At 39.9% G+C, this 27,037-nt stretch overlaps 1 protein-coding gene across 2 annotated transcripts in view; it reads left to right on the forward strand.

Moving 5' to 3' along the window:
- The window catches only part of LOC101112819 (N-deacetylase and N-sulfotransferase 4), a 343,774-nt gene that overhangs the window by 298,934 nt on the left and 17,803 nt on the right, over positions 1-27,037 (forward strand). For both annotated transcript variants that reach the window (XM_027970794.3, XM_060417521.1), the window contains 3 exons: positions 16,766-16,862; positions 19,580-19,703; positions 22,029-22,203. In XM_027970794.3, the coding sequence (XP_027826595.2) occupies positions 16,766-16,862; positions 19,580-19,703; positions 22,029-22,203 (396 nt within the window). The remainder of the gene's footprint in view (positions 1-16,765; positions 16,863-19,579; positions 19,704-22,028; positions 22,204-27,037) is intronic.

The following is a 27,037-nucleotide window of genomic DNA, read 5'->3' on the forward strand; positions in this document are numbered from 1 at the left end:
AAAGCCACCAGCTTGTATGATGCAGACTGGAAAAGAATTTTCTTTAAAGGTGTGCACATGGCAAAGTTTAGTAAGCAGAATAAAATTTCAAACAACACACCAAGATAGGTGGGAGCAGAAGAACTTGAAAAACAAAAACACCTTTCGTGGCATTCTCCTTTAAACACTGAGGTCAGACTAGCAGAAAGCAATTATAGGGAATGAAGAGAAAACCGATAACCTGGAAATGTTTCTAATTAACAAAATAATCCTTCTACCATGAGCACTGGGCAATTTTAATGTTTCAGCTATTAAGGTCTAGAGATCTCCTAGTTATCTGGAAAAGACACATGACCTGAGAGGATAATCAGTCCAATTGATAATTCCATGGTGTCCTTTTCAGGGAAGGGTGTGGAGAAGCAGTGAGCAGAATAAATTGTTGGTTAAAAAAAAAAAAAAAAAAAAGGCAAGTAGGTTGGAATAACCAGATCTAATGAGAGCAAAAGTTATTTTCATCATCCTATAAAACATGAATTTCAGGATCAGGACAATGGTGTGGCTTTTTAAAAGTATGTCTCTAGCTTGATAGTAAATTTGAAATTTTTACTTAATTAGAGAGGGAAAATCTAAGTGCTCATACCCTTCTTAGTAACATGATTTCATCAGAATTTACTGCCCTTTCTAAGTCTAGTTAATCATCTCAGGGAATCTCGTGTCCCCTCTACCTATATCTACCAGAAAGTAAATCTGCCTCACCGCATCATATATGCCATGTACAAAATCTACCTGATTCCCGTCTACCTGTGTGGGAGATAGTTGCATGCATTTTCACTATGCTGGCACTGTTATCATATACACTGCCTAAAGCAGCTTTAACTGAGTATTTTTCCAAAGTTTCAGCATATCTATCATGCTAGATACTAAAAACAGAAAATTAGAGTGTGTTACAGTTTCAGATATGTAGGGAACACTTAGATAGGGATATAATTGCTTTATAAGTTTCTGATCTTTAGGATTAAAACAATAACAATGGCACAAAGTATGAGAAAGTGCATGCAAATGCGCCCCTTTTCTTATAATCATTGTAGCATCTTCTTCCCCTGCATCCCTTCTCTCATACGCACACACACACACACACACGCGCGCGTGCAATTTAACAGCAGAGACAACCTCAGCTTTGGATTTCAAATCTGAAACTAATGTCCTGTGTCACCTTCAGCAAGACCTAAATAAAACACCTTGCATCTCAGCTTCCTCAGCTATAAAGAAGGGATAATACTATCTGTCTTGCCAGGTTGCTTTGAGGATTAGAAATAATCTATATCAAGCAAGTGTCTGGAATATAGACGGTGATCAATAAAAGTTAGAAAATATGTTAGCTGTTATTCAGACAATAAAAGGAGAGTCAGAGTAGGAAAAGTCTAAACAAACATTTTCAGAATATAAAATAGGAAATGCAAACATCCTGTTATTAAAGCTGTGATTAACAGAGACAAGAAGGAACATACCAAGAAAAGAGATGAAAGAAGAAATATGGGCATCCCAATAGCCCTAAAATGGTCTAACATAGAAGGAATGAAGTTAGAAACAAAGTCTGTCCAGACCAGTGCATACAAATGCCACCAATTATAAAATACCTACAGGAAAAACTGAAGTAGTATAAATTGAATTAATAATAAAAACATTTGGGACACAAATATACCTGATAAGGAAACAGCTTGGAGTTTCTTCAGGCAAATTTGAAGCTACAGGCTATTCTACCAAATGATGTAAAGACTCCTCAGTTCAGTTCAGTTCAGTCTCTCAGTCATGTCTGACTCTTTGCGACCCCATGAATCGCAGCATGCCAGGCCTCCCTGTCCAACACCAACTCCTGGAGTTCACTCAGACTCACGTCCATCGAGTCGGTGGTACCGTCCAGCCATCTCATCCACTGTTGTCCCCTTCTCCTCCTGCCCCTAATCCCTCCCAGCATCAGAGTCTTTTCCAATGAGTCAACTCTTCGCATGAGGTGGCCAAAGTACTGGAGTTTCAGCTTTAGCATCATTCCTTCCAAAAGAAATCCCAGGGCTGATCTCCTTTAGAATGGACTGGTTGGATCTCCTTGCAGTCCAAGGGACTCTCAAGAGTCTTCTCCAACACCACAGTTCAAAAGCATCAATTCTTCGGCACTCAGCTTTCTTCACAGTCCAACTATCACATCCATACATGACTACTAGAAAAACCATAGCCTTGACTAGACGGACTTTTGTTGGCAAAGTAATGTCTCTGCTTTTCAATATGCTGTCTAGGTTGGTCATAACTTTTCTTCCAAGGAATAAGCAAAGACTGCTATATAATCCTAATTCAGTTTAGTTCTGGATATGTTTTTTCACATTGTATTATATTTAAACATAATCTAGATACATTTACTGCCTGCTCAGATGGCTTTTTGAAAATGCTATTTTATTTTAATTTATTTTTAAAAAGCTTTTAATTTTGTGTTGAAGTATAACTGATTAACAACGTTATGGTAGGTTCAGCTGAACAGCAAAGGGACTCAGCATACATATACATGTATCCATTCTCCCCCAGACTCTCTTATCCTATTTTGGGATATTCTTGCTATTTGGCTACTGCAACTCATCCACTTCATTATTTTAGCACTTGATGTCATTCAGGGTTCAACTCACGTATCTCCCCAAGCCAGAGGCCTTCCCTGATGACTAGAGCCAAAGCACTTCCTCCCATTTCTGTCTCTTTTTAAGAGCTTCCTGTCATATTGACTTCACTGCATTTCAGCACCCAGAATTATTTAATTCAAGTGTGTGTTTCTGGTAATAGTATGTAACATGCATACTAATAGTTGGGTATATTTCCAATAATTATATTTAACTAGAATGTAAGTTCTCTGAAGAGGAGACCTCTGTCTTCTTGATTGCTGCACTCTAATACATAAGAGTAGCTTGATAATTATGGACTGAATGACTGATTAACTGTGATAGGATGGGCACCATAAACATTTGGTATAAGCATAATCAAGTTTTGCTACATGTTTGAAAACTAATGTAATATAAACTGCATAGATATTTTACTTCTCAAACACCCACAAAAAATTCAGTCACCGATGATGTTCTTCATGGTGGCCCCAGAAGCTATTTCTTGCTCTTTACTCATATGATCATTGTAGAATTTAATCTTTATTTTCCTCACATTATCATTTAACTGAATAATTTACAAAGAAATTTAGTTTTCTACTATATTTTAGATATTAAGCAACAGGAAAGCAGTGTCAATTGCCTATTCTTATTGCATTTCACCATATATAACTCAACAAAGAACAAATCTCAGAATAGGTGTTCAGTTCATTTGCTCAAATGGTTTTCTTACAAAGTGGATGAGCAAACTGATTGATTTTTCAGTGCCGCTGTTGAAAGTCAAAATCTTTTGTGAGACCTCTCTTGGTTCTACATGTTTGACTAAACTTCTTTTCTTCTTTATCACAATATACGTGGCTTTGCCATTCAAACTTCTGCATGCAAAACTGATGAAACAAAACTTTCACAGAAATAGGCAGATTGATGATGTAAGACTTGGAAAGAGTTTGGCTCTCACACACAGAACATGGATAGACACTCATTTTGGCAGACAAAGACACTAATTATTTTAGTTGTACTTTCCCAGGAAATTACACTGATGGGAGTAAACTATAAAATAAAATTACCTGGTGCTAAGGTGGGCTTTCTTGGTGGCTCAGAAGGTAAAGAATCTGCCTGCGAAGCAGGAGACCTGAGTTCGATCCCTGTATTTGGAAGATTCCTTGGAGAAGGGAATGGCAACCTACCCCTGGAGAGTATTCTTGCCTGGAGAGTTCCATGGACAGAGGAGCCTGGCCGGCTACAGTCCACAGGGTCACAAAGAGTTGGACACAACTGAGCTACTAACACACTGGCACACGGGCAAGATGTTACAGTACTTCTATATTCAAATTTAGAGGGATCAAGGGATTATTTATATTGTGTGCATGCTCAGTCACTCAGTCTGATTCTGTGACCCAGTGGACTATAGCTCACCAGGATTCTCTGTCCATGTAATTTTTCAGGCAAGCATACTGGAGTGAGTTACCATTTCCTTCTCCAGGGGATCTTCCCAACCCAGGGATCAAACCTGTGAGTCCTGCATCTCCTGCATTGGCAGATGCATTCTTTACCATTGCCCCACCTTGGAAGCACTTTAAGTATAATATATGTGAAAAAAAAGAAGATCCATGAATAAACTGAATTAGGATTATATAGGAGCCTTTGGATCATATGGTAGAAGAGTCCAGAGCTTCAAGTTTGCCTACATCTCATGCATCCCAGAAGTCTAGCCATCCAACTCTGAGAAGGGTCAGTCACCTTAGTTGCTGGTGCTTCTGACAAGGAGCAGGAAGTCAGATCTCAGGATGAATATCTGCAATAAACCAGTCCATCAGCAAGCGTAATCTCTTTCTGCTGCTCCAGTTGCCTAACTAAACAAAGGGAAAAAAAGAGTTTATAGGAGATTACAGAATAAACTTCCCAGGTGCTGCTAGTGGTAAAGAACCTGCCTGCCAATGCAGGAGACGTAATAGAGGTGGGTTTGATCCCTGGATTGGGCAGATTCCCCTGAAGTAGGAAATGGCAACCTGGTTCAGTATTCTTGCCTGGAAAATCCCATGGACAGTGGAGCCTGGCGGGTTACAGTCCAGGGGGTTGCAAAGAGTTGGACACGACTGAACGACTGAGCCCACAGAGTAAGCACTTTTTTTTTATAGAGCACAATTTAATGTTTTTTACTGTATTCACTCATTTAATGTTCTCAATAACTGTGCCAGGTAAATGATATCAATCGTGATTTATTTAATGGATAAGAAACCTGAAGTCCAGAGAGTTTGGGGAAATTGCTTAAGACACAAGCCTCCTGAGCTCACACTCTTAACTACGGAGCTCTGCTGCCCCACCAAAATAAATAGGAATGATTTATGACAGATATTAGCTTCAGTGAGAAGAACTGGCAAGATTTTGATCCTGAATTGTAGGAAAAAAATAAAAGTGTTGCCCAGAAATATAAATAATTCAAAGATTCACATGTGGGTATGAGTACATCTATAATAGTGAATACAGCAGAACGGAAGCTTCGGTTGGTGTTGTCGTTTGTTAACTCAGTGCCAGTCTCTCCGTCCTGTCTGACACTTTGCAACCCCACAGACTGTAGCCCACCAGTCAGTCTCCTCTGTGTCCATGGAATTTTCCAGGCAAGAATACTGGAGTGGGTAGCCATTTCCTCCTCCAGGGGATCTTCCCGACCAAGGGATCAAACCCAGGTCTCCTGTACTGCAAACAGAGGCCCATGAACAGGTTTGAAGTATTTGTTGCCGATTCACCATGAGACTAAAAGATTGTGCCAACATATAAACAATTATATCAAAAGCAACCGGTTGCTTCATCCAGAATCTTTTTTTTTTCTTTTCCTGCAGTGAAATGTTCTTGTTGTTTTTTTTTTTTTAGTTTTTCATTTTTTAAATTTTAAAATCTTTAATTCTTACATGCATTCCCAAACATGAACCCCCCTCCCACCTCCCTCCCCATAACATCTTTCTGGGTCATCCCCATGCACCAGCCCCAAGCATGCTGCATCCTGCGTCAGGCATAGACTGGCGATTCAATTCACATGATAGTATACATGTTAGAATGTCATTCTCCCAAATCATCCCACCCTCTCCCTCTCCCTCTGAGTCCAAAAGTCTGTTATACACATCTGTGTCTCTTTCCCTGTCTTGCATACAGGGTCGTCATTGCCATCTTCCTAAATTCCATATATATGTGTTAGTATACTGTATTGGTGTTTTTCTTTCTGGCTTACTTCACTCTGTATAATTGGCTCCAGTTTCATCCATCTCATCAGAACTGATTCAAATGAATTCTTTTTAACGGCTGAGTAATACTCCATTGTGTATATGTACCACAGCTTGCTTATCCATTCATCTGCTGATGGACATCTAGGTTGTTTCCATGTCCTGGCTATTATAAACAGTGCTGTGATGAACATTGGGGTACATGTGTCTCTTTCAATTCTGGTTTCCTCGGTGTGTATGCCCAGAAGTGGGCTTGCTGGGTCATAAGGTAGTTCTATTTGCAATTTTTTAAGGAATCTCCACACTGTTCTCCATAGTGGCTGTACTTTCTAACACCGCACACAAAAATAAACTCAAAATGGATTAAAGATCTAAATGTAAGATCAGAAACTATAAAACTCCTAGAGGAGAACATAGGCAAAACACTCTCAGACATAAATCACAGCAGGATCCTCTATGATCCACCTCCCAGAATTCTGGAAATAAAAGCAAAAATAAACAAATGGGATCTAATTAAAATTAAAAGCTTCTGCACAACAAAGGAAAATATAAGCAAGGTGAAAAGACAGCCTTCTGAATGGGAGAAAATAATAGCAAATGAAGCAATTGACAAACAACTAATCTCAAAAATATACAAGCAACTTGTGCAGCTCAACTCCAGAAAAATAAACGACCCAATCAAAAAATGGGCCAAAGAACTAAATAGACATTTCTCCAAAGAAGACATACGGATGGCTAACAAACACATGAAAAGATGCTCAACATCACTCATTATTAGAGAAATGCAAATCAAAACCACAATGAGGTTCCACTTCACACCAGTCAGAATGGCTGCGATCCAAAAATCTGCAAGCAATAAATGCTGGAGAGGGTGTGGAGAAAAGGGAACCCTCCTACACTGTTGGTGGGAATGCAAACTAGTACAGCCACTATGGAGAACAGTGTGGAGATTCCTTAAAAAATTGCAAATAGAACTACCTTATGACCCAGCAAGCCCACTTCTGGGCATACACACCGAGGAAACCAGAATTGAAAGAGACACATGTACCCCAATGTTCATCACAGCACTGTTTATAATAGCCAGGACATGGAAACAACCTAGATGTCCATCAGCAGATGAATGGATAAGCAAGCTGTGGTACATATACACAATGGAGTATTACTCAGCCGTTAAAAAGAATTCATTTGAATCAGTTCTGTTGAGATGGATGAAACTGGAGCCGATTATACAGAGTGAAGTAAGCCAGAAAGAAAAACACCAATACAGTATACTAACACATATATATGGAATTTAGGAAGATGGCAATGACGACCCTGTATGCAAGACAGGGAAAGAGACACAGATGTGTATAACGGACTTTTGGACTCAGAGGGAGAGGCAGAGGGTGGGATGATTTGGGAGAATGCCATTCTAACATGTATACTATCATGTGAATTGAATCGCCAGTCTATGTCTGACGCAGGATGCAGCATGCTTGGGGCTGGTGCATGGGGATGACCCAGAAAGATGTTATGGGGAGGGAGGTGGGAGGGGGGTTCATGTTTGGGAATGCATGTAAGAATTAAAGATTTTAAAATTTAAAAAAATAAAATAAAATAAAATTTAAAAAAAAAAAAAGAAAAAAAAAATGGGCCAAAGAACTAAATAGACATTTCTCCAAAGAAGACATACGGATGGCTAACAAACACATGAAAAGATGCTCAACATCACTCATTATTAGAGAAATGCAAATCAAAACCACAATGAGGTACCACTTCACACCAGTCAGAATGGCTGCGATCCAAAAATCTGCAAGCAATAAATGCTGGAGAGGGTGTGGAGAAAAGGGAACCCTCCTACACTGTTGGTGGGAATGCAAACTAGAAATGTTCTTGTTGAAGCGTGCAGTACAGTAATTCATATTGTGACACAAATTTTTTATCTTCTCTCAAGAATCACAGTGAGAATATGGCAATGTTGCTATAAGGATGGCATTCCAAAAATACAGGGGCTCAACAGAAAGATATTTCTCACTCATATAACTATCTGGAAAATGGGCAGGCAGTCTAGGAGAGTTAGACAGCTCTGTTCTACATGATTATCCAGGGCCCCAGTTTGGCAGGTATTCAACATATATACAGTCTCCACTCCTGAGTCCAAGGCACGTGGTGCAGTTGTAGCCATATTACAGCTGGCAGTAAGTAGAAAAGGGGAAATCTAGGGAGAGTGACTTTAAGATACTTTTACATCATTTTGTCTTACTTAAACTGGAGTGACTCATATGAAGGTAGCTAAATTCAAGAGATTATGAAATATAATCTCTAGCTGGAAAGCCAGAGACTAAACAAAATAGTGATATTTTCTTATACAAAGAAGAAAAGGAGACAAGCTAGTTTAGCCTTCTCTGCTATAGTGGAAATTATGTTCAGAGAGTTAAGCTAAAGTTAGACTATGGAGAATCTGAGACTGAATACTGAATTAAAACATTGCAGAAAATAGAAACACTAGTAAAAATAAAATAAATTTCAGTTGTTATGTAAAATAGATAAGAACTGTTGCACTCATTGGCTTGTAATCAGCTCCTTTATCAGAGTTTCTATAGATGAATTCATCGACAAATTCAAGATGTATAGGAGAACCTTTTGTGAGGCGAATTCTCACAGACTGCATACAGAACCGGCGTTTTTGTATTATGCTATACTCTTGTTCCAGTGAAAGATAGCGATGGAAAATGCATCAATTCTGTGATAAGGATCCGGTTCAATGATTTATTGAGGAAACACTTTCAGGAAAAGCCTATAAGGGAAAATGTGGAACAGGAAAAGGCAGAGCATGATGTAGTCTTAGAAAAGTCGGGCCTCGACTAGATCTGCAAGGAAAGAGCTAATCACACAAATTGTCTGACCTTGAAGCAAGCTGGTCAGGCTATCACACCCCTGAATCAGCCAATCACTGGACACGGGCCATCTCTGGAAAGTGGCAAGGGACGCATGGCTTCCTGTCTAGTGGCTTCTATCTGACAAGGCAGTACTCAGCCTCCCCAGCTGGTCAGAAATAGGGTGTTTCCTTCAGTGGAGGAAAAGGCGTTCAACCTCTACCACTGCCCCATCCACACCTTGTACCACAAAGCTATGCCTGCTTCTCATAGTATACTCACTCACCCAGGCACAGTTTTTCCACAGTTGTGAACGTAATTCCTGGGGAAACCTACAAGAAGAAGGTCATTAGGAGAAACTGCAGCCTCACTGCTGCAGCCAATTCCAAAGCTGAAACCAACGCACATTTTCTCCATATTCTCCCACATCTATATCCCCTACTCTGGCTTTCCTCCTCGTGTGGGTAGCAGTTCTGCTGATATGGAAGGCTGACCTGGTGTGTCGAGTAGTTTCAGGACCAACTTCAGTAGCAGCAGCTTTAGTTTGTCCCACTAATTCTTTTCATGTAATTTTCTCTGGGAATTATGACAGAGGAAGGCTATGCCTGGATAAAGATAACTTATGAAGAACTGTACCAAAAAGATCTTCACGACCCAGTTAATCACGATGGTGTGATCACTTACCTAGAGCCAGACATCCTAGAATGTGAAGTCAAGTGGGCCTTAGGAAGCGTCACTACAAACAAAGCTAGTGGAGGTGATGGAATCCCAGTTGAGCTATTTCAAATCCTGAAAGATGATGCCGTGAAAGTGCTGCATTCAGTATGTTAGCAAATTTGGAAAACTCAGCAGTGGCCACAGGACTGGAAAAGGTCAATTTTCATTCCAATCCCAAAGAAAGGCAATGCAAAAGAATGCTCAAGCTACCACACAATTGCACTCATCTCACACGCTAGTAAAGTAATGCTCAAAATTCTCTAAGCCAGGCTTCAGCAATAATGTGAACCGTGAACTTCCAGATGTTCAAGCTGGCTTTAGCAAAGGCAGAGGAACCAGAGATCAAATTGCCAACATTCACTGGATCATCAAAAAAGCAAGAGAGTTCCAAAAAACATCTATTTCTGCTTTCTTGACTATGCCAAAGCCTTTGACTGTGTGGATCACAATAAACTGCGGAAAATTCTGAAAGAGATGGGAATACCAGACCACTTGTCCTGCGTCCTCAGAAATCTGTATGCAGGTCAGGAAGCAACAGTTAGAACTGGACACGGGACACCAGACTGGATCCAAATAGGAAAAAGAGTACGTCAAGGCTGTATACTGTCACCCTGCTTATTTAACTTCTATGCAGTACATCAAGAGAAAAACTGGGCTGGATGAAGCACAAGCTGGAATCAAAATTGCTGGGAGAAATATCAATAACCTCATATATGCAGATGACATCACCCTTATGGCAGAAAGTGAAGAAAAACTAAAGAGCCTCTTAAAGTGAAAGAGGAGAGTGAAAAAGTTGGCTTGAAGCTCAACATTCAGAAAACGAAGATCATGGCATCTGGTCCCATCACTTCATGGCAAATACATGAGGAAACATTGGAAACAGTGACTGCATTTATTTTGGAGGGTTCAGTTCAGTTCAGTTCAATTCAGTTCAGTTCAGTTGCTCAGTTGTGTCCGACTCTTTGCGAGGGTGGGGGCTCCAAAGTCACTGCAGATGTTGATTGCAGCCATGAAATTAAAAGACGCTTACTCCTTGGAAGGAAAGTTATGACCAACCTAGACAGCATATTAAAAAGCAGAGACATTACTTTGACAACAAAGGTCTGTCTAGGCCAGTAGTCATGCATGGATGTGAGAGTTGGACTATAAAGAAAGCTGAGCACTAAAGAACTGAAGCATTTGAACTAGGTGTTGAAGAAGACTCTTGAGTGTCCCTTGGACTGCAAGGAGATCCAACCAGTCCATCCTAAAGGAGATCAGTCCTGGGTGTTCATTGGAAGGACTGATGCTGAAGCTGAAACTCCAATACTTTGGCCACCTAATGTGAAGAGCTGACTCATTTGAAAAGACCTTATGTTGGGAAAGATTGAGGGCAGGAGGAGAAGGGGATGACAGAGGATGAGGTGGTTGGATGGCATCACCGACTCAATGGACATGAGTTTGAGTGAACTCCGGGAGTTGGTGATGGACAGGGAGGCCTGGCATGCTGCAGTCCATGGGATCGCAGAGTTGGACACAACTGAGCGACTGAACTGAACTGAACTGAGCTTATGAAGTATGCTGTGGTAAACTCTTGTCTGGTGCCCAACCTAGCCCTAATCAAGCTGTGGTGGCCATGCTTTCTCAATTATAGTTAGAATTGGGCATAGAAGTAACAGCAAGTAACCTAGTGATTTGAATGCCAAGGATATTTCTCCCTGTATAGTAGCAGTTCTACTTATGTTGATCAGGGTCAATTTCCCCTGTGAGGATTGTAATTCATTTCCATGCCTGCTGGTCTACGCACACAAGGAGTCCAAAGTGAATGGACATAAGCTGCAACATTTAGGTGGTGATCCTCTTCCTGGGCCTCCTGCTTGGGTCTCCCCTCCTTTGTGAACCAGAGCTTCTAGAACCACAGACTTTAAAGTTGTAAGATGGAAAGCACAAATATTCCAAGTAAGCCACTGCAAATGATGGTGAATGGGTCTACTCTTACATCCACTCCTTAATTCCTGGACACAACTATACTACTGTTTGGAGACACAGAACCAACCAATAGCTTTTAATTTAAGAGGTATGGTGTGTATCTAAAAGCTGGTACCTCAACTGCCTCTTTCCTGTGGTCTTTCACCCCTCTGTCAGGTCAGCATCTCTGGATAGTGAGGCATGATAAGACCAGTGACTCCCATGGGAAGAAGCCTGCTATGACACTCCCTTTGTCAGGAGTGGTCCCCTTTACCAAAGCAATATTATGTGAACTACCATAGCAGCAACTTAGACATTCCTTGAGGCCTTGCATAGTGATGATGGCCAAGGCTATGTAAACTGGGAGAAGCAAATTCGTACTCTGAATATGTTCCAGCTGGGATCAGGATGAGTCACTGTCCTTTTCAGAACGGATGTGTCCAACATAATCAATTTTCTACCAAGTGGTAGAAGAGTGCTGTTTCTGGAACTTAGAAGTGGTCTCTTAATGACAGGTCAGGTACTCGGCAGTGGCTCTTACTAAAGCAGACTTGCGGAAGGGAAGCCCAGGAATGGTTTCCAACTTGCTTTCACAGATTCTCCATTCATCAGTTCAGTTCAGTTCAGTCGCTCAGTCATGTTTGACTCTTTGTGACCCCATGAATCGCAGCACGCCAGGCCTCCCTGTCCATCACCATCTCCCGGAGTTCACTCAGACTCACGTCCATCGAGTCAGTGATGCCATCCAGCCATCTCATCCTCGGTCATCCCCTTCTCCTCCTGCCTCCAATCCTTCCCAGCATCAGAGTCTTTTCCAGTGAGTCAACTCTTTGCATGAGGTGGCCAAAGTACTGGAGCTTCAGCTTTAGCATCATTCCTTCCAAAGAAATCCCAGGACTGATCTCCTTCAGAATGGACTGGTTGGATATCCTTGCAGTCCAAGGGACTCTCAAGAGTCTTCTCCAACACCACAGTTCAAACGCATCAATTCTTCAGTGCTCTGCCTTCTTCACAGTCCAACTCTCGCATCCATACATGACCACAGGAAAACCATAGCCTTGACTAGACGGACCTTAGTCGGCAAAGTAATGTCTCTGCTTTTGAATATGCTATCTAGGTTGGTCATAACTTTTCTCCCAAGGAGTAAGCGTCTTTTAATTTCATGGCTGCAATCACCATCTGCAGTGATTTTGGAGCCCCCAAAATAAAGTCCAACGCTGTTTCTACTGTTTCCCCATCTATTTCCTATGAAGTGATGGGACAGGATGCCATGTTCTTCATTTTCTGAATGTTGAGCTTTAAGCCAACTTTTTCACTCTCCTCTTTCACTTTCATCAAGAGGCTTTTTAGCTCCTCTTCACTTTCTGCCATAAGCGTGGTGTCATCTGCATATCTGAGGTTATTGATATTTCTCCTGGCAATCTTGATTCTAGCTTGTGTTTCTTCCAGTCCAGCGTTTCTCATGATGTACTCTGCATAGAAGGTAAATAAGCAGGGTGACAAGATCCAGCCTTCATGTACTCCTTTTCCTATTTGGAACCAGTCTGTTGTCCCATGTCCAGTTCTAACTGTTGCCTCCGAACTTGCATATATGTTTCTCAAGAGGCAGGTCAGGTGGTCTGGTATTCCCATCTCTTGAAGAATTTTCCACAGTTTATTGTGATCCACACAGTTAAAGGTTTTGGCATAGTCAATAAAGCAGAAATAGATGTTTTTCTGGAACTCTCTTGCTTTTTCCATGATCCAGCAGATGTTGGCAATTTGATCTCTGATTCTTCCACCTTTTCTAAAACCAGCTTCAACATCAGGGTGTTCACAGTTCATGTATTGCTGAAGCCTGGCTTGGAGAATTTTGAGCATTACTTTACTAGCATGTGAGATGAGTGCAGTTGTGTGGTAGTTTGAGCATTCTTTTGCATTGCCTTTCTTTGGAATTGGAATGAAAACTAACCTTTTCCAGTCTTGTGGCCACTGCTGAGTTTTCCAAATTTGCTGGCATATTGAGTGCAGCACTTTCACAGCATCATCTTTCAGGATTTAAAGGAGCTCAACTGGAGTTCCATCACCTCCACTAGCTTTGTTCATAGTGATGCTTTCTAAGGCCCACTTGACTTCACATTCCAAGATGTCTGGCTCTAGATTAGTGATCACATCATCATGATTATCTGGGTTGTGAAGATCTTTTTTGTACAGTTCTCCCGTGTATTCTTGCCACCTCTTCTTAATATCTTCTGCTTCTGTTAGGTCCAGACCATTTCTGTCCTTTATCGAGCCCATCTTTGTATGAAATGTTCCCTTGGTATCTCTGATTTTCTTGAAGAGATCTCTAGTCTTTCCCATTCTGTTGTTTTCCTCTATTTCTTTGCATTGATCGCTGAAAAAGGCTTTCTTATCTCTTCTTGCTATTCTTTGGAACTCTGCATTCAGACGCTTACATCTTTCCTTTCCTCCTTTGCTTTTTGCTTCTCTTCCTTTCACAGCTATTTGTAAGGCCTCCCCAGACAGCCATTTTGCTTTTTTGCATTTCTTTTCCATGGGGATGGTGTTGATCCTTGTCTCCATTCATATACCCATTGTTTCAGAGCTGGATTGGCCGAGGACAGAGGTTAATGACATGTGAGAATGCTGGGAACTGGCTGAATGATCTGACTGCTGGGTTGTGCGGCACTTCTACATTGGATACTCTCTGGTGTACATTCTTGGGCAATACAAAGATCATCACATTTCTAGACAGCATATTAAAAGGCAAATACATCATTTACCAACAAAAGTCTGTCTCGTCAAAGCTACGACTTTTTCAATAGTCATGTATGTATGCTAGTGTTGGATCATAAGGAAGGCTGAGTGCTAAAGAATTGATGCTTTTGAACTGTGTTGTTGGAGAAGACTCTTGAGAGTCCCTTGGACAGCAAGGAGATCAAACCAGTCAATCCTATAGGAAATCATTCGTGAACATTCATTGGAAGGACTGATGCTGAAGCTGAAGCTCCATTACTTTGGCACCTGATGCAAAGAGCCTACTCATTGGAAAAGACCCTGATGCTGGAAAAGACTGAAGGCAGGAGAAGAAGGGGGCAACAGAGGATGAGATGGTTGGATGGCATCACTGAATTAATGGACATGATGTAGAGGCATCAGTGAGACCATGATAGGTAACGTGGGGTCTGGGCACTTACTTGTAAGGTTTGCTTGTAGTCTTCATATCTTCTTGAAATCAGTTCCAGCTGTATCACTCCATCTTATAATGAATAGCTGCTGGGTGTACTTGAACTTATGACTTGGTTGTTGTGTCACTATTAAACTTATAATAGTGAATTGTGACCACATGATTACTTTGAAAATCCATGACAAACATAATCTCTTCCAGGGCCCAGTAGCATACCAGGAGCTACTGTTTGAATGATGTGATACAGAACCTCAAGGGTAAACACTGTGATTCTCCTCTGGGACCTGAACAAAACTCTTTTTGGTGTCCTTTTATACCACAGAGGCCACAGTACCAAGGGTCTGCCACAATGCATGGCCCAATTGGGAGGACTGCTTAGACTTCAGACTTACCTCTTGCAGGGCTCTTTCTTGTTCCGGGTTCCACTCAAAACCAGCAGGTTTCTGCGTCATTCAGTCAGCGACTCAGAGAAGTATTTCCTAGGTCCAAAAAAAAAAAAAAAAAGTGTCCAAAACCCAAAGAAGCCTATCGAGCTTTGTGCTTCTATCTTAGTGAAAGTGAAAGTGTTATTCACTCAGTCGTGTCCAACTCTTTGAGACCCCATGGACTGTAGTCCCCCAAGTTTCTCTGTCCGTGGAATTCTGTAGGCAAGAATAGTGGAGTGAGTTGCCATTCTCTCCATCAGGGGATCTTCCCAAGCCAGGGATCAAACCCAGGTCTCCTTCATGGCAGGCAGATTCTTTATTGTCTGAGCCACCAGGGAAGCCCCTCTATCTTAGTAGCAGGAATTGCAAAGTACAATATTCACCTTTTACTTTGGAAGGCATGTCACCACATGCTTCAGGCCACTGGGCCTCTAAAAACCAACCAAGTTGATAGGCTCCTGAAACTTGGCTGGTTTAGTGAAAATATTCTTCAGAGGAACTTGGGTGACATAATATTAGAGCAGATATGGATTAAAAAATTATTTAAGTACGTAAATATGAACCATAAATGATTATCTTATGCCATTTTAAAATTTGAATAATACGTGTAAAATTATAATTGTTTTAATGATCAACATGTTTTTTAGAAAGAATTTTGTGAAAATAATTTTTGAATATATTTATTAATTAGATTACCAATATGATAAAACCATTTTGTCAGTCAATAGATATTTTAAAAGTGGCATCACTACCATTTACCCTTTTTTAAAAGGTCATTTATTTATTTATGGCTGTCCTGGGTCTTTGTCGCTTTGCATGGGCTTTCTCTAATTGTGGCCAGTGGGGGCTACTCTTGGCGCAGCACACAGGCTCTTCACTGCAGTGACATCTCTTGTTGTGGAGCACAGGCTTTAGGGCACACAGGCTTCAGCAGCTGTGGCATATGGGTTTGGTAGTTGCAGCTCGTGAGCTGCAGAGTGCAGACTTGGTGGCTGTGGCACACGGGTCATGTGCTCTGTGGCGTGTGCAGTCTTCCCAGACTGGGGACTGAACCAGTGTCTCTTGCCTTGGCAGGTGGATTCTTATCCACTGAACGGCTAGGGAAGTCCTTAGGACTCCTAATTCTCAAGTGCCATGAACTGGATGGTAAATTTGGACCTCTTTACTTGAACAGAATGGAGGCTGGTACAAGAGAGAGTTGAGATGGGGATACAATTGGATGTGTGGCTATGTTGGGTCATTTCCTCACCACGTCTGTGCAGCAGTGACACACACACAATGTAAATTATTGTTTAGGAGGAAAGTAGGGGCTAGAAATAATGATCTACATGGTATCTGCTTGTGGAATATGGCCAAACTGTGCGATTATCTGGATGAGCAGAGAATATAGCATGTAATGTAAAAAGGGAAGAAAAAGTTGGCCAAGTCCAGAGTTCAAGGATGACTTCCCAGCCCTCTAGAGAAAACAAGAAGGAATAATTAGGGCAGAGCACAGATATCTGAAAACCTGAGTTCAAACCAGGCAGAGACAAGCTAAGGATCAGGTATACAGATGTAAAACGTGAATTCAGAGGTGAGGTGGAATCTCAGAAGTTAGAACACCAAGCCAAGCCTGAGAAGAGACTGGATGCAGAGTTCTAGCCTTGAAGGAAACGAAGGTGCCATTTTAGAAGGAAACAATTTGAAAATCAGAACCAGAACAAGGTCTAACTCCTAGCTTAAGGGTATCAGGCAAGAATTTGATTCTGTGGTTTGACAATTTTTATGGAACAGAGCCAGGTATTGATTACACGATAAGATTCATTATTCCTCCTTCTTGCAGAATCCATGTGATGATAAAAGACATAAAGACATATGGTCCAGAGAGAAAACTTGTGACCACTTACCAAAATTCCTAGTAATTGGGCCACAAAAAACAGGTAAGACTAACCAACTGGGCAGTTTATGGGTTTTTTTGTGTTTGTTTTGTCATAAAACACAGTGTCATATAGTATTTGATTAAGTTTGCCTTGTTGAAATATTCAGACAGCCATTCAAGTTCATTATTGAATTTCTTTTCATCCCTATGGATCATCTTTATGTCATGATCCTCAAAGGGACCCTAAAGTTGCTCATTTAATTAATTAAGACGTATGGACTAAATTTTTAAGTATGAATTTTAAAGTTGTTCAACAGACACATTTTTGACTACTTTGAGCTTATATGTCACAGTTGTGGTATCTGATTTTTAATTTCTACCTTTTTTTGTGGCTTTGCCTAATCAACTGCTGACTTAAGTTATAAAAGAAAACTTTAGCTTCATTCAAACTATTTTATACTGCATATCAACCTTGCACTGATTTTTTTTTCAGAACCACTGTCATTATCACCTTCAAAGATTCTACCTGTGTGGTTTGTTTGTTTCTTTGCTTGTTTTCAAATGATCTTCATGTATACATATGGTTTGGATTTGTTTTCTGATGCACCTTAGGCTTATTAGGCAGCTTTTCCCCGTGATATTTTCTCATGTGCTGAAGGACATGTGTATAACCATGCAGTAAAAGAGAGTGACAGTATTTCGCCAACGAGATGACACTTTCAATTAGACTATTTCATACTTTCTTCAGCATGTGACAGCTTTATATACTTTGCTCATGTCCTGATTAATTAAACTTTTTATTGACTTGCTATATTTTGAATTCACAACTCTGACTAGAAGCATTTTCATCAGTGAGTGCACAAACCATAACACAAAACAAACAGTCACAATAAATAAGCCTGGCCCAGATGAAGATATTTGTAATACAAGCAAGTAGATCATTTTAAAGGTTGTGGGCAAAATTTCCAGACTCCTAGATATTGGCTGTTGAAATCTTTTCTTCCTCCAGTAATATAAACTGTGTTGCAACAATAAGTTACACGTGTGCAGGGAGAGAAAAAATGCAGCACGTATTTTCATATATATCAATTTTCTTATTGTTCTTGTTATTTAAAATATTCATTAATTTTCCACCAACTCCCTCACAGCTGTTCCCACACTGGAATGACGACTAAAGAAAGCATTTCTATGTTGTAAAATTATGTTGAAATTTTAATTTAAAATCATGTCTTCTATCATTTGTCATTGAATATTACTACTTCTTAGTTCTACTAGAACATTCCAGGTTAGTAAGTATAAATCTAGTTTTCCTCTTTGCTGGTTGTATTTATAAAGACAATAACTTATACCTTTAGATTTTCATATTTGACCTACCAAAGTGGAAATGATAAAGCTTTTAGCTTGTTTGAGCTTTCCCAAGAGGAACAAACAAGTCAAAGAAGTTGGATGATGATTTTTAACCTGCTAAAAAATGAAATCTCCTTAAGGGCATTTATTGAATTTTGCCCTGCCATTTCACCAGGAGCCACCATTCTGGCTTTCTAGGGGCCCTGTGATCTCTTGTTACTTTCTTTATCTACACAGTTCTCTGCGGTCTCTTGTTCCAGATCCCCAGCTGCTGTCATTATTGCTCTGCCAGTCCACCCGGGTAGTTCATTCCACTCTCTCCTAGGGTTGGGAAATCCAACAAAGTCTCCTGTGTTCACCACGTTATAAAATGAAATAACCTTTTCCATAAGAGAAGTTTTGATTTATGAGATCCAGTCATTTCATGGTCCTTCCTGCTCTGGCCCTCAATTTCTGCCTTAACTTAGGCTGTGACACTCATGCCTTCTGTGATGTCATCCACTCAGTGGTTGACGTCAGCCAGTCTGTTCAGCCTAGTGCCTCGTTATCAGGCTTGTCAGGGCAGGACAGTCAACTGGCTGTCTTCCACAATCTTGCACCCCTCTTTCAGCCTTTCAGGAAATACTTACAGTTTTAAGGTACAATCTTAGAAAATGCTTCCTCCTGGAAGCCTTCCCTGACTGCCCAAGTCTAAATTACCCATTTTCTCCTATATTGGAAAAGCACTCTACTCTTCTCTCATCATGGTACCTCCCTCACCTGTTTACTTGACTCAAATCCACAAATACACTTAAAGTCTACTGAGGCCAGCAAATATGTTTTTCTTATCAAAAGTTATCACCAATCATTACTACAGTAACTTGTTCAGAGTTGCACTGGTCGACATCTGTTGAATAGTTTGATTAACTTTAATTGATTTGAACATAGTATTAATTGAGTTTCAGGTATTGTGCTGCATGTCTTTGATACTTTAGCCACTCATCTGACTTCAGCAGGGAAATCTAATCACCCAGTTTCTGAATTTCTCCCCTAGCTGTATCAACCTACTTAACTTTGACTATGTACTCAGATTAAACGAAATGTTTAGGTCAATAGAACCATGAAGACTAATATAAGAACACAAATCATTGCCACATGAAATGCACTTAACTGCTTTTTAGGAAATCATTTTGACACTGGAATGATTTGGTCTTGCATATTACTTTTTTGAGCAAAACTTTTGCTAAATATTTGTGTTAGGACTTCCCTGGTGGTCCAGTGGTTACCACTCTGCACTTGCAGTGCAAGGAAGCCTGGATGTAATCCCTTTTTGACGAAACTAAAATTCCACATGCTATTCCGCATGCCTCCACCCATAATAATAATAAAGTATTTATCTTGTCTTTTATTGCTAAATAACATTTTGTCTCCTTTTTTTTTTTTTTGTAATAGGAACAACAGCACTTTATTTATTTCTTCTTATGCACCCTTCCATCATCAGCAATCTCCCCAGTCCCAAAACATTTGAAGAAGTCCAATTCTTTAACGGAAACAACTACCACAAGGGAATTGACTGGTAAGAAAAATACCAAAAAACAAAGTCCATTATTAGCACATGCTCATTCATAGATGAGCAATTATAGGCGTATGCAAGGCATCTACATAATTACAGAATAAATGTGTTATGTTTAATTCTACCATAGTGAATTAAAAATTAATTTATAATGATGATATGTTTAATCAGTGTTGCCTATAATTTGATTTGGACAGTGCAATAATGATAATATTTTTCTGGTAAATTAATATGATTGAATAAAGAGGATTATGGAATATTTTCATCAGAATTATTCATAAGGATATTTAAAATTCTCCTTAAGCATATTATTATTTCACTGAGTCTAGAGTTGTTTTTTTTTCCTACTAAATACATAATTTGTCTTCACAGCAATGCCTGAGAAAACAAATAAATCAAAAGGTTGTTTTCTTTTATACTCTGTGACTTGTATCTTCATTAAACACATAGATGGTAAATGTTGTATTATAATCTAAGCTGATATTTGTCATGCAAATACCAGAGCATTTCTAAAACCATATTAATGCTAGTCACACAAGTGCGTAAGAGGAAAATTACTTTGTACTTAATAAGTACTTAATGAAAATTTTAAAATCACAATATTATCCCTAAACTAAAATGGAATAAACATGATACTATAACTGATGTTCACTCTGGTTTTTTTTTCCAGCCATGTCCCAATTTTCTAAGGAAAATATGGCCCTGATTTCCAAATTCCAAGTATATAAGGCAAATTTCCCCTGAGGTAAACTCCCCTCACTGCATACCTGGCTAGCATGTACTGATAGCTCAGTGAGTAAGGAATCCGTCTGCAATGCAGAGACCAAGGAGAAGTGGGTTGGATCCCTGGGTCAAGATAATCCCCTGGAGAAAGGCACGGCAACCCACTCCAGTATTCTTGCCTGAAAAATCCCATGGACAGAGGAGCCTGGTGGGCTCCAGTCCAAAGTGTCACAAAGAGTTGGACACGACTAAACAACTTAACATAGCATATAATGTTATGTCAACATCACATGTGAATCTGTCCTCATGAAAAGCTCATTCTTTTAAGACGCGACTAGGATGAGAGAGGGGCCAAGGCAATGGCGGTGAGCAGATTTGAGTTCCCGTTATGAGTATCGACATGTCCACTCTGCACCTAGGATAGCACTATTTTGTCTTATTTAAAAAGACTAAATGAATTTGGAAATTGCATGCAAGTTACTGAAGGCAGAGCAGCAATTTCCTCTTATCTGTGAGCTCAAATGGAATGCGAATTGTTAAGCAGGAATATAGATGAGACTTTTCACCACTTCACATTTGGGAAACATAATAACAAATGTCAAAGAGGAAAATAAGTATCTTATATGAATTCTTAATTGCTCTCATTATTTATTTCTAGAACATTTGAGGGTTAGAGAAGTGGTGAGCTGTAAGGAGGGTTACGCACATAATTAATGCCTTGCACTGAATTAACCTCTGAACATATTGAATCTATAAGCTACACAAGGAGGACTGTTCCGACAGCATATGGAGGGGTGAACCTGCCGAGGCTCCACAGGATCAACTGGCAGGAAATATCCCCTTAATTACTCCAGATAGACTATAATGTGTTCACATTGCTATACACACTACAAATTATGCAGAAGTTAAAAAGGAGGAAAGCAACTATGCCTTAATCTGCCTAGTATTTTATAGCTATTCTGACTTACATATTTTCCTCTTTTGTGCACTTTAATCTCAATTTAAGAATTTAGCATTCAAGTGTGCAAACATAAATTTACTATTTTAAAATATTTACTAGGCAATATGGTGTAATTTGCTGTTTGCCAAGGGTAAACTTAACTTCTTTAGATTTGGCTTTCAATAGCACAGAACATCAACCCAAATCTAAAGAATTTTCCCTCCGTTACTTAGCAACCTACCCATTCCATCTCACTCTTTTGCCTGTCCTAAATAGCCAATTAGAACAGTAATACCTGCGGTTGTTTTCACTTCAGAGTGTACAGAATAGTCTCTATTTTAACTATTATAACATCAATAATTAAAAATGTATATAAATGGATGTAAAAATGTTTAAATATCGCTCAGTTATGTCCGACTCTTTGCGACCCATGGACTGTAGCCCACCAAGCTCCTCCGTCCATGGGATTCTCCAGGCAAGAATACTGGAGTGGGTTGCCATTTCCTTCTCCAGGGGATCTTCCCGACCCAGGAATCGAACCCAGGTCTCCTACATTGCAGGCAAATGCTTTAACCTCTGCACCACCAGGGAAGCCCTCTCCTATCCATAGTATGGTAGGAAACAATTAGACCTCAAATTAATTAATTGTCTTTCTCTGCCTTCAGGTATATGGACTTTTTTCCTACTCCATCCAACATTACAAGTGACTTTCTATTTGAAAAGAGTGCTAATTACTTCCATTCAGAAGAGGCTCCCAAACGAGCTGCATCTCTGGTCCCCAAAGCCAAGATCATCACCATCCTCATTGACCCTTCGGATAGGGCATACTCTTGGTACCAGGTATGAAGCAGAAAAAATATGGTTAAAAGCATTCATAACTTGAATGTAAGCAATGGTGAATTACTAAAGTCCAGATGTATTCAACAGTCTAACGTTAAAAGAGCTGTACAAACAAGCAAAAACTATGAGAAATAAGATCTAATATCTAATTTATATCAATTTGGGCAAGGAATTTCAAGCATAACATAATAAAAAAAATCAAAACATTAAGAGATTGAACCATGTAAACACATAAAATGTTGGTCTGTCATAATTAACAAACTTAAGTATCCAAGTAGACCATCTTTAGCAATACACGGTAAAGGGCTTAGTTCCCTTAATTTGTAGGGAAAAAAAAAGTTCCTGCAAATTGTTAAAAATAAATAAATAGTAGAAAAATGAGCAAATAAACAAAAGACATAGATATATGATTTACAAACACATACACACACAAATCCAGCTGCACAGTTTCTGTGTAAAAATGGTCAACCCAATTATTTATCAACAAAATATAAAATCAAAATGGTACTCATAAATATCATCCTAGCATCCTGTCACCCTTATTCTCTCTGCTGACAAGGGTGTCACAATAAAGATGCTCAAACATTCCAATAGAAGGATGTATATGGAGATATTTTTTGAAAACTGATGACAGTTATCAAACAGTTTGTAAAGATACTTTGGTGGTACGATTCCTCTTCTGGAAGCAGCCATAAGAAAACCTCAAAAGGATTAAATATATATATCCTTTTTTATTCATCAGGGTACTAATCATAATAACAATAACAAAAGGAAAAGTAAATATCCAACAATTCCCTGATGGCTCAGAGGTTAAAGCGTCTGCCTGGAATGTGGTAGACCCAGGTTCGATCCCTGGGTTGGGAAGATCCCCTGGAGAAGGAAATGGCAACCCATTCCAGTACTCTTGCCTGGAGAATCCCATGGAGGCAGGAGCCTGGTAGGCTACAGTCCGTGGGGTCGCAAAGAGTCGGGCACAACTGAGCGACTTCACCTTACCTTACCTCCCCTATAGAATTGTGTCACACCAAAATGGAGTGTTCTTCAGCATTTAATGCTGGTTTAAATCCATAGAATGATAATTAAAACATTGTGTTCATTCTAATATGTGAATAGTAGTTTTAGTCGATCAGTCCTGTCTGACACTTGTGACCCCACAGACTGTAGCCTGCCAGGCTCCTCTGTCCATGGGATACTCCAGGCAAGAATAGTGGAGTGCGTTGCCATTCCCTTCTCCAGAGGATCTTCTCAACCCAGGGATCGAACCCAGGTCCCCTGCAATGCAGGCAGATTCTTAACCATCTGAGTTACAGGGAAGTCCTAATAGATATTGATCCAATAAGTATATATCTAATTAGAAATTTTGAAAGCACTGTGAGGAAGCATGGAAAGTGCTATAAGAGCACTCTGGAGAAATAAACTTTAGACTTAAAACTGAAGGACAAGTAGGTATTAACTGAGTGAGGCAGAGGGAGACTGGATGAGAGGGAGACTATGTGTAGTCCACTGGGTACAAAGAACCACAGCATAGCTAAAGAACTAAAAAAAAGGTCCATGTGATTAGAAAGCAAAGCCAAGGAGGAGATTTGCAGGAGATGAGCCTGAGAGGCACATGGGAGCTGGAAGCCAAGTGGGAGACCAAGTGGCCACCTTTCCTTGAGCAATCGAAGTGGGGTGAAAGTGAAAGTCACTCAGCCATGTCCAACTCTTTCCAACCCCATGGACTATACAAGTCCATGGAATTCTCCAGGCCAAAATGCTGGAGTGGATAGCCTTTCCCTTCTCCAGGGGATCTTCCCAAACCAGGGATTGAACCCAGGCCTTTCACATTGCAGGCGGATTCTTTACCAACTGAGGCACGAAGGAAGCCCAAGAATACTGGAGTGGGTAGCCTATCCCTTCTTCAGCAGAATTTCCCAACCCAAGAATCCAACCGGGGTCTCCTGCATTGCAGGTGGATTCTTTACCAACTGAGCTATCAGGGAAGCCCTGAGTGATCAAAAGCCATTTAAAAGTGTTAAGCCAGTGTGTAACTACCAGAATTTCTTTTAGAAAACATGATACTATCTGATCTTTGAAGAATGGATTGGAGTGGAAGAAATGACCACTCAGAAAAATCAATTAGAGGCTGTAGCAATAGACCTGCTGAGAAATGGCAGTAACGAGGACAAAAATAGGAAGTAGAAACTAGGTGAGGCATAAAGTATCAAGAAATCTTTAGAGATTAAAATCAATAGAACCTGGTTATAAAACAGTATCAAGAATAACTCGAATTTCCAGTCTGGGCAACTAGATGGTAACCATAAATTCCCATGAAAAAGGCCTGAAAAAGGATACAGGCATTGTGTGGGGATGGGGAAGGCTAAAGAAGAGACATGGAGATCGGGAGCTTACGGAACCACTGTCACACCAAAAGCAATAGTAGAGGTCGCTGGCGCTCTGGGGAGAGGTCTGAGCAGGAGCAGAAATTTGCGACTGAGAGGACAAATGCCATAAAACATGGTGAAATCATGTAAGGAAAATGTTTAGAGGAGAAAAGTATAGAACAGAATGAGGCAGCCAGAGGAGCCGAAGAAAAAGTCCGGTGGTGTCATGACACCAAATACCAGGAAAAGAGCACAACCGCATGAGGGATCAAACAGCTGCTGAGAAACCAGACAATCAGGCAAGATAAGGCCTGAAGTATTTTCACTCAGTCCAAAGACAGGGGAAGAAGCAAAACCTTTAACAAACAAGAATCCATGCACAGCAGTCTGGATGGGTCAAGGAAGGTGTTTTCTGTGGTGGCGATTTGAGTAATAATGAGAAACTTTCAAAGAAAGAGGGCTGTTAAAGGCCCCCCAGGGGAAAATGGGAAGTCAACCCTGGGAGGATCAGAACTTCCATATCACAAGGGTGAAGTGAAGTGAAGTGAAAGTCGCTCAGTCGTGTCCAACTCTTTGCGGCCTCATGGACGCATGCAATTCTCCAGGCCAGAATACTGGAGTGGGTAGCCTTTCCCTTCTCCAGGGGATCTTCCCAACCCAGGGATCGGACCCAGGTCTACACTGAAAGCAGGTTCTTTTTTTTTTTTTTTTTTCTTTTACTTTACAATACTGTATTGGTTTTGCCATACATCAACATGAATCCTCCATGGGTGTACATGTGTTCCCAATCCTGAACCCCCTCCTACCTCCCTCCCCATACCATCTCTCTGGGTCATCCCAGTGCACCAGCCCCAAGCATCCTGTATCCTGCATCGAACCTAGACTGGCGATTCATTTCTTATATATTACACATGTTTCAATGCCATTCTCCCAAATCATTCCACCCTCTCCCTTTCCCACAGAGTCCAAAAGACTGTTCTATACGTCTGTGTCTCTTTTGCTGTCTCGCATACAGGGTTATCGTTACCATCTTTCTAAATTCCATATATATGTGTGAGGTGGATGAAAGTGGAGCCGATTATACAGAGTGAAGTAAGCCTGAAGGCAGGTTCTTTACCAACTGAGCCACAAGGGCAGGAATCAGCTTGGATGGGAGACAGCACTCCCTTTACAGAGTCTCACTTTCCTTGTGCTGGGTCCATTCTGGCTGTCAGATGAGTCTATGTGCCCCATTCCAGAAACATATTTTCAAAGCTTTAAATATATAATATTAAAAAGGAAAAAAGTATATAGAAGTATAATTATCAAATCGGTGTATACCAATATATCAGAAGTATAATTATCAAATTTGCTGCTTTTAAAAGTAACATCATTAAATGGCAAGATCTAATGTTGGGGATAATGCTACTGTTTGAAGCAATGATGAGCATAAACAACTTTTGATAGAACTGAAAGACCTATAATGTGATATAAAAGAATTGATTATTGGTGGTAAAATTACAGGTACAATAACTACTAAATTTTATTTAAAAGTTACTAAAAATAAAGAGGCATCTTTTTTTTTTTTTTTTTTACAGATCCAATTTCTAAGGTCCTCTGAATTCTATCAGTGGGTTTCTATTAAGAACCCCTGTGCTGAAACTTAAGGGAGGACAAGTATATAAATGTACATGCTGGTAAATTTGGAGGTCTGGGATAGAGACATTAAAGTGACTATGATTGTCTCTTTTATTTTAGAAAGTTGAGAATGAATTAACCTAGGAAAAAGAGAGGGATAATTTGAGAGGCAGTAATTTGAGGAGGAAAAAGAGAGGGTGTGAATTCTTCGTACAGGAATGAGATAAACTTGACCAGAGAAATGTAAAATTGCTTACTGCAATGAACACCTAATTAAAGTTGATGCTGTTGAGTGTATGGTGATAACAATCTATATGTACTAAAAACAATGAATATGAAGGTATACATAAATTAATGCCAAAATAAAGAAGATTAAAAGAAAACATTTAATAACATTTTTAAATAACATGTAATTTTTATTTTTCCTTTTTTCTCTTGTCCTTTCAAAATTTCTTCAATAAACATATGTTGCTGAGAATAAATAGCAATGGACAGAAAAATATGGTTCTGCAAACTGAGATTGCAAGAGGTTGGGGACTAAAGTGGAACACTTGTCTTGGGAGCAAAATCCAGAAATTATTAGTAGAGTCCATGAGTCAGTGACTTCCTCAAGATACAAAAATGTGTCTTTCTCACTTTATCAAAATTCATGTTGCAAAGCAAGATAATTTTTTTTAATTGTGCCTAGAATACTGAGATAGTAAGCCTTAATGAAACATTTTGAATGTGAATACATGGGGCAAATTATTGCACATTTTCCTGGCAGAAAGCACAATCACTACTCAGAGCAGATTTATATGAGTCTTTTTTTTTTCCACATGGATTCAACCATTTTTTAAAAAGAGAGAAACTAT

The sequence above is a fragment of the Ovis aries genome, chromosome 6 (genome assembly GCF_016772045.2).
Source record: "Ovis aries strain OAR_USU_Benz2616 breed Rambouillet chromosome 6, ARS-UI_Ramb_v3.0, whole genome shotgun sequence".
Classification (NCBI taxonomy): domain Eukaryota; kingdom Metazoa; phylum Chordata; class Mammalia; order Artiodactyla; family Bovidae; genus Ovis; species Ovis aries.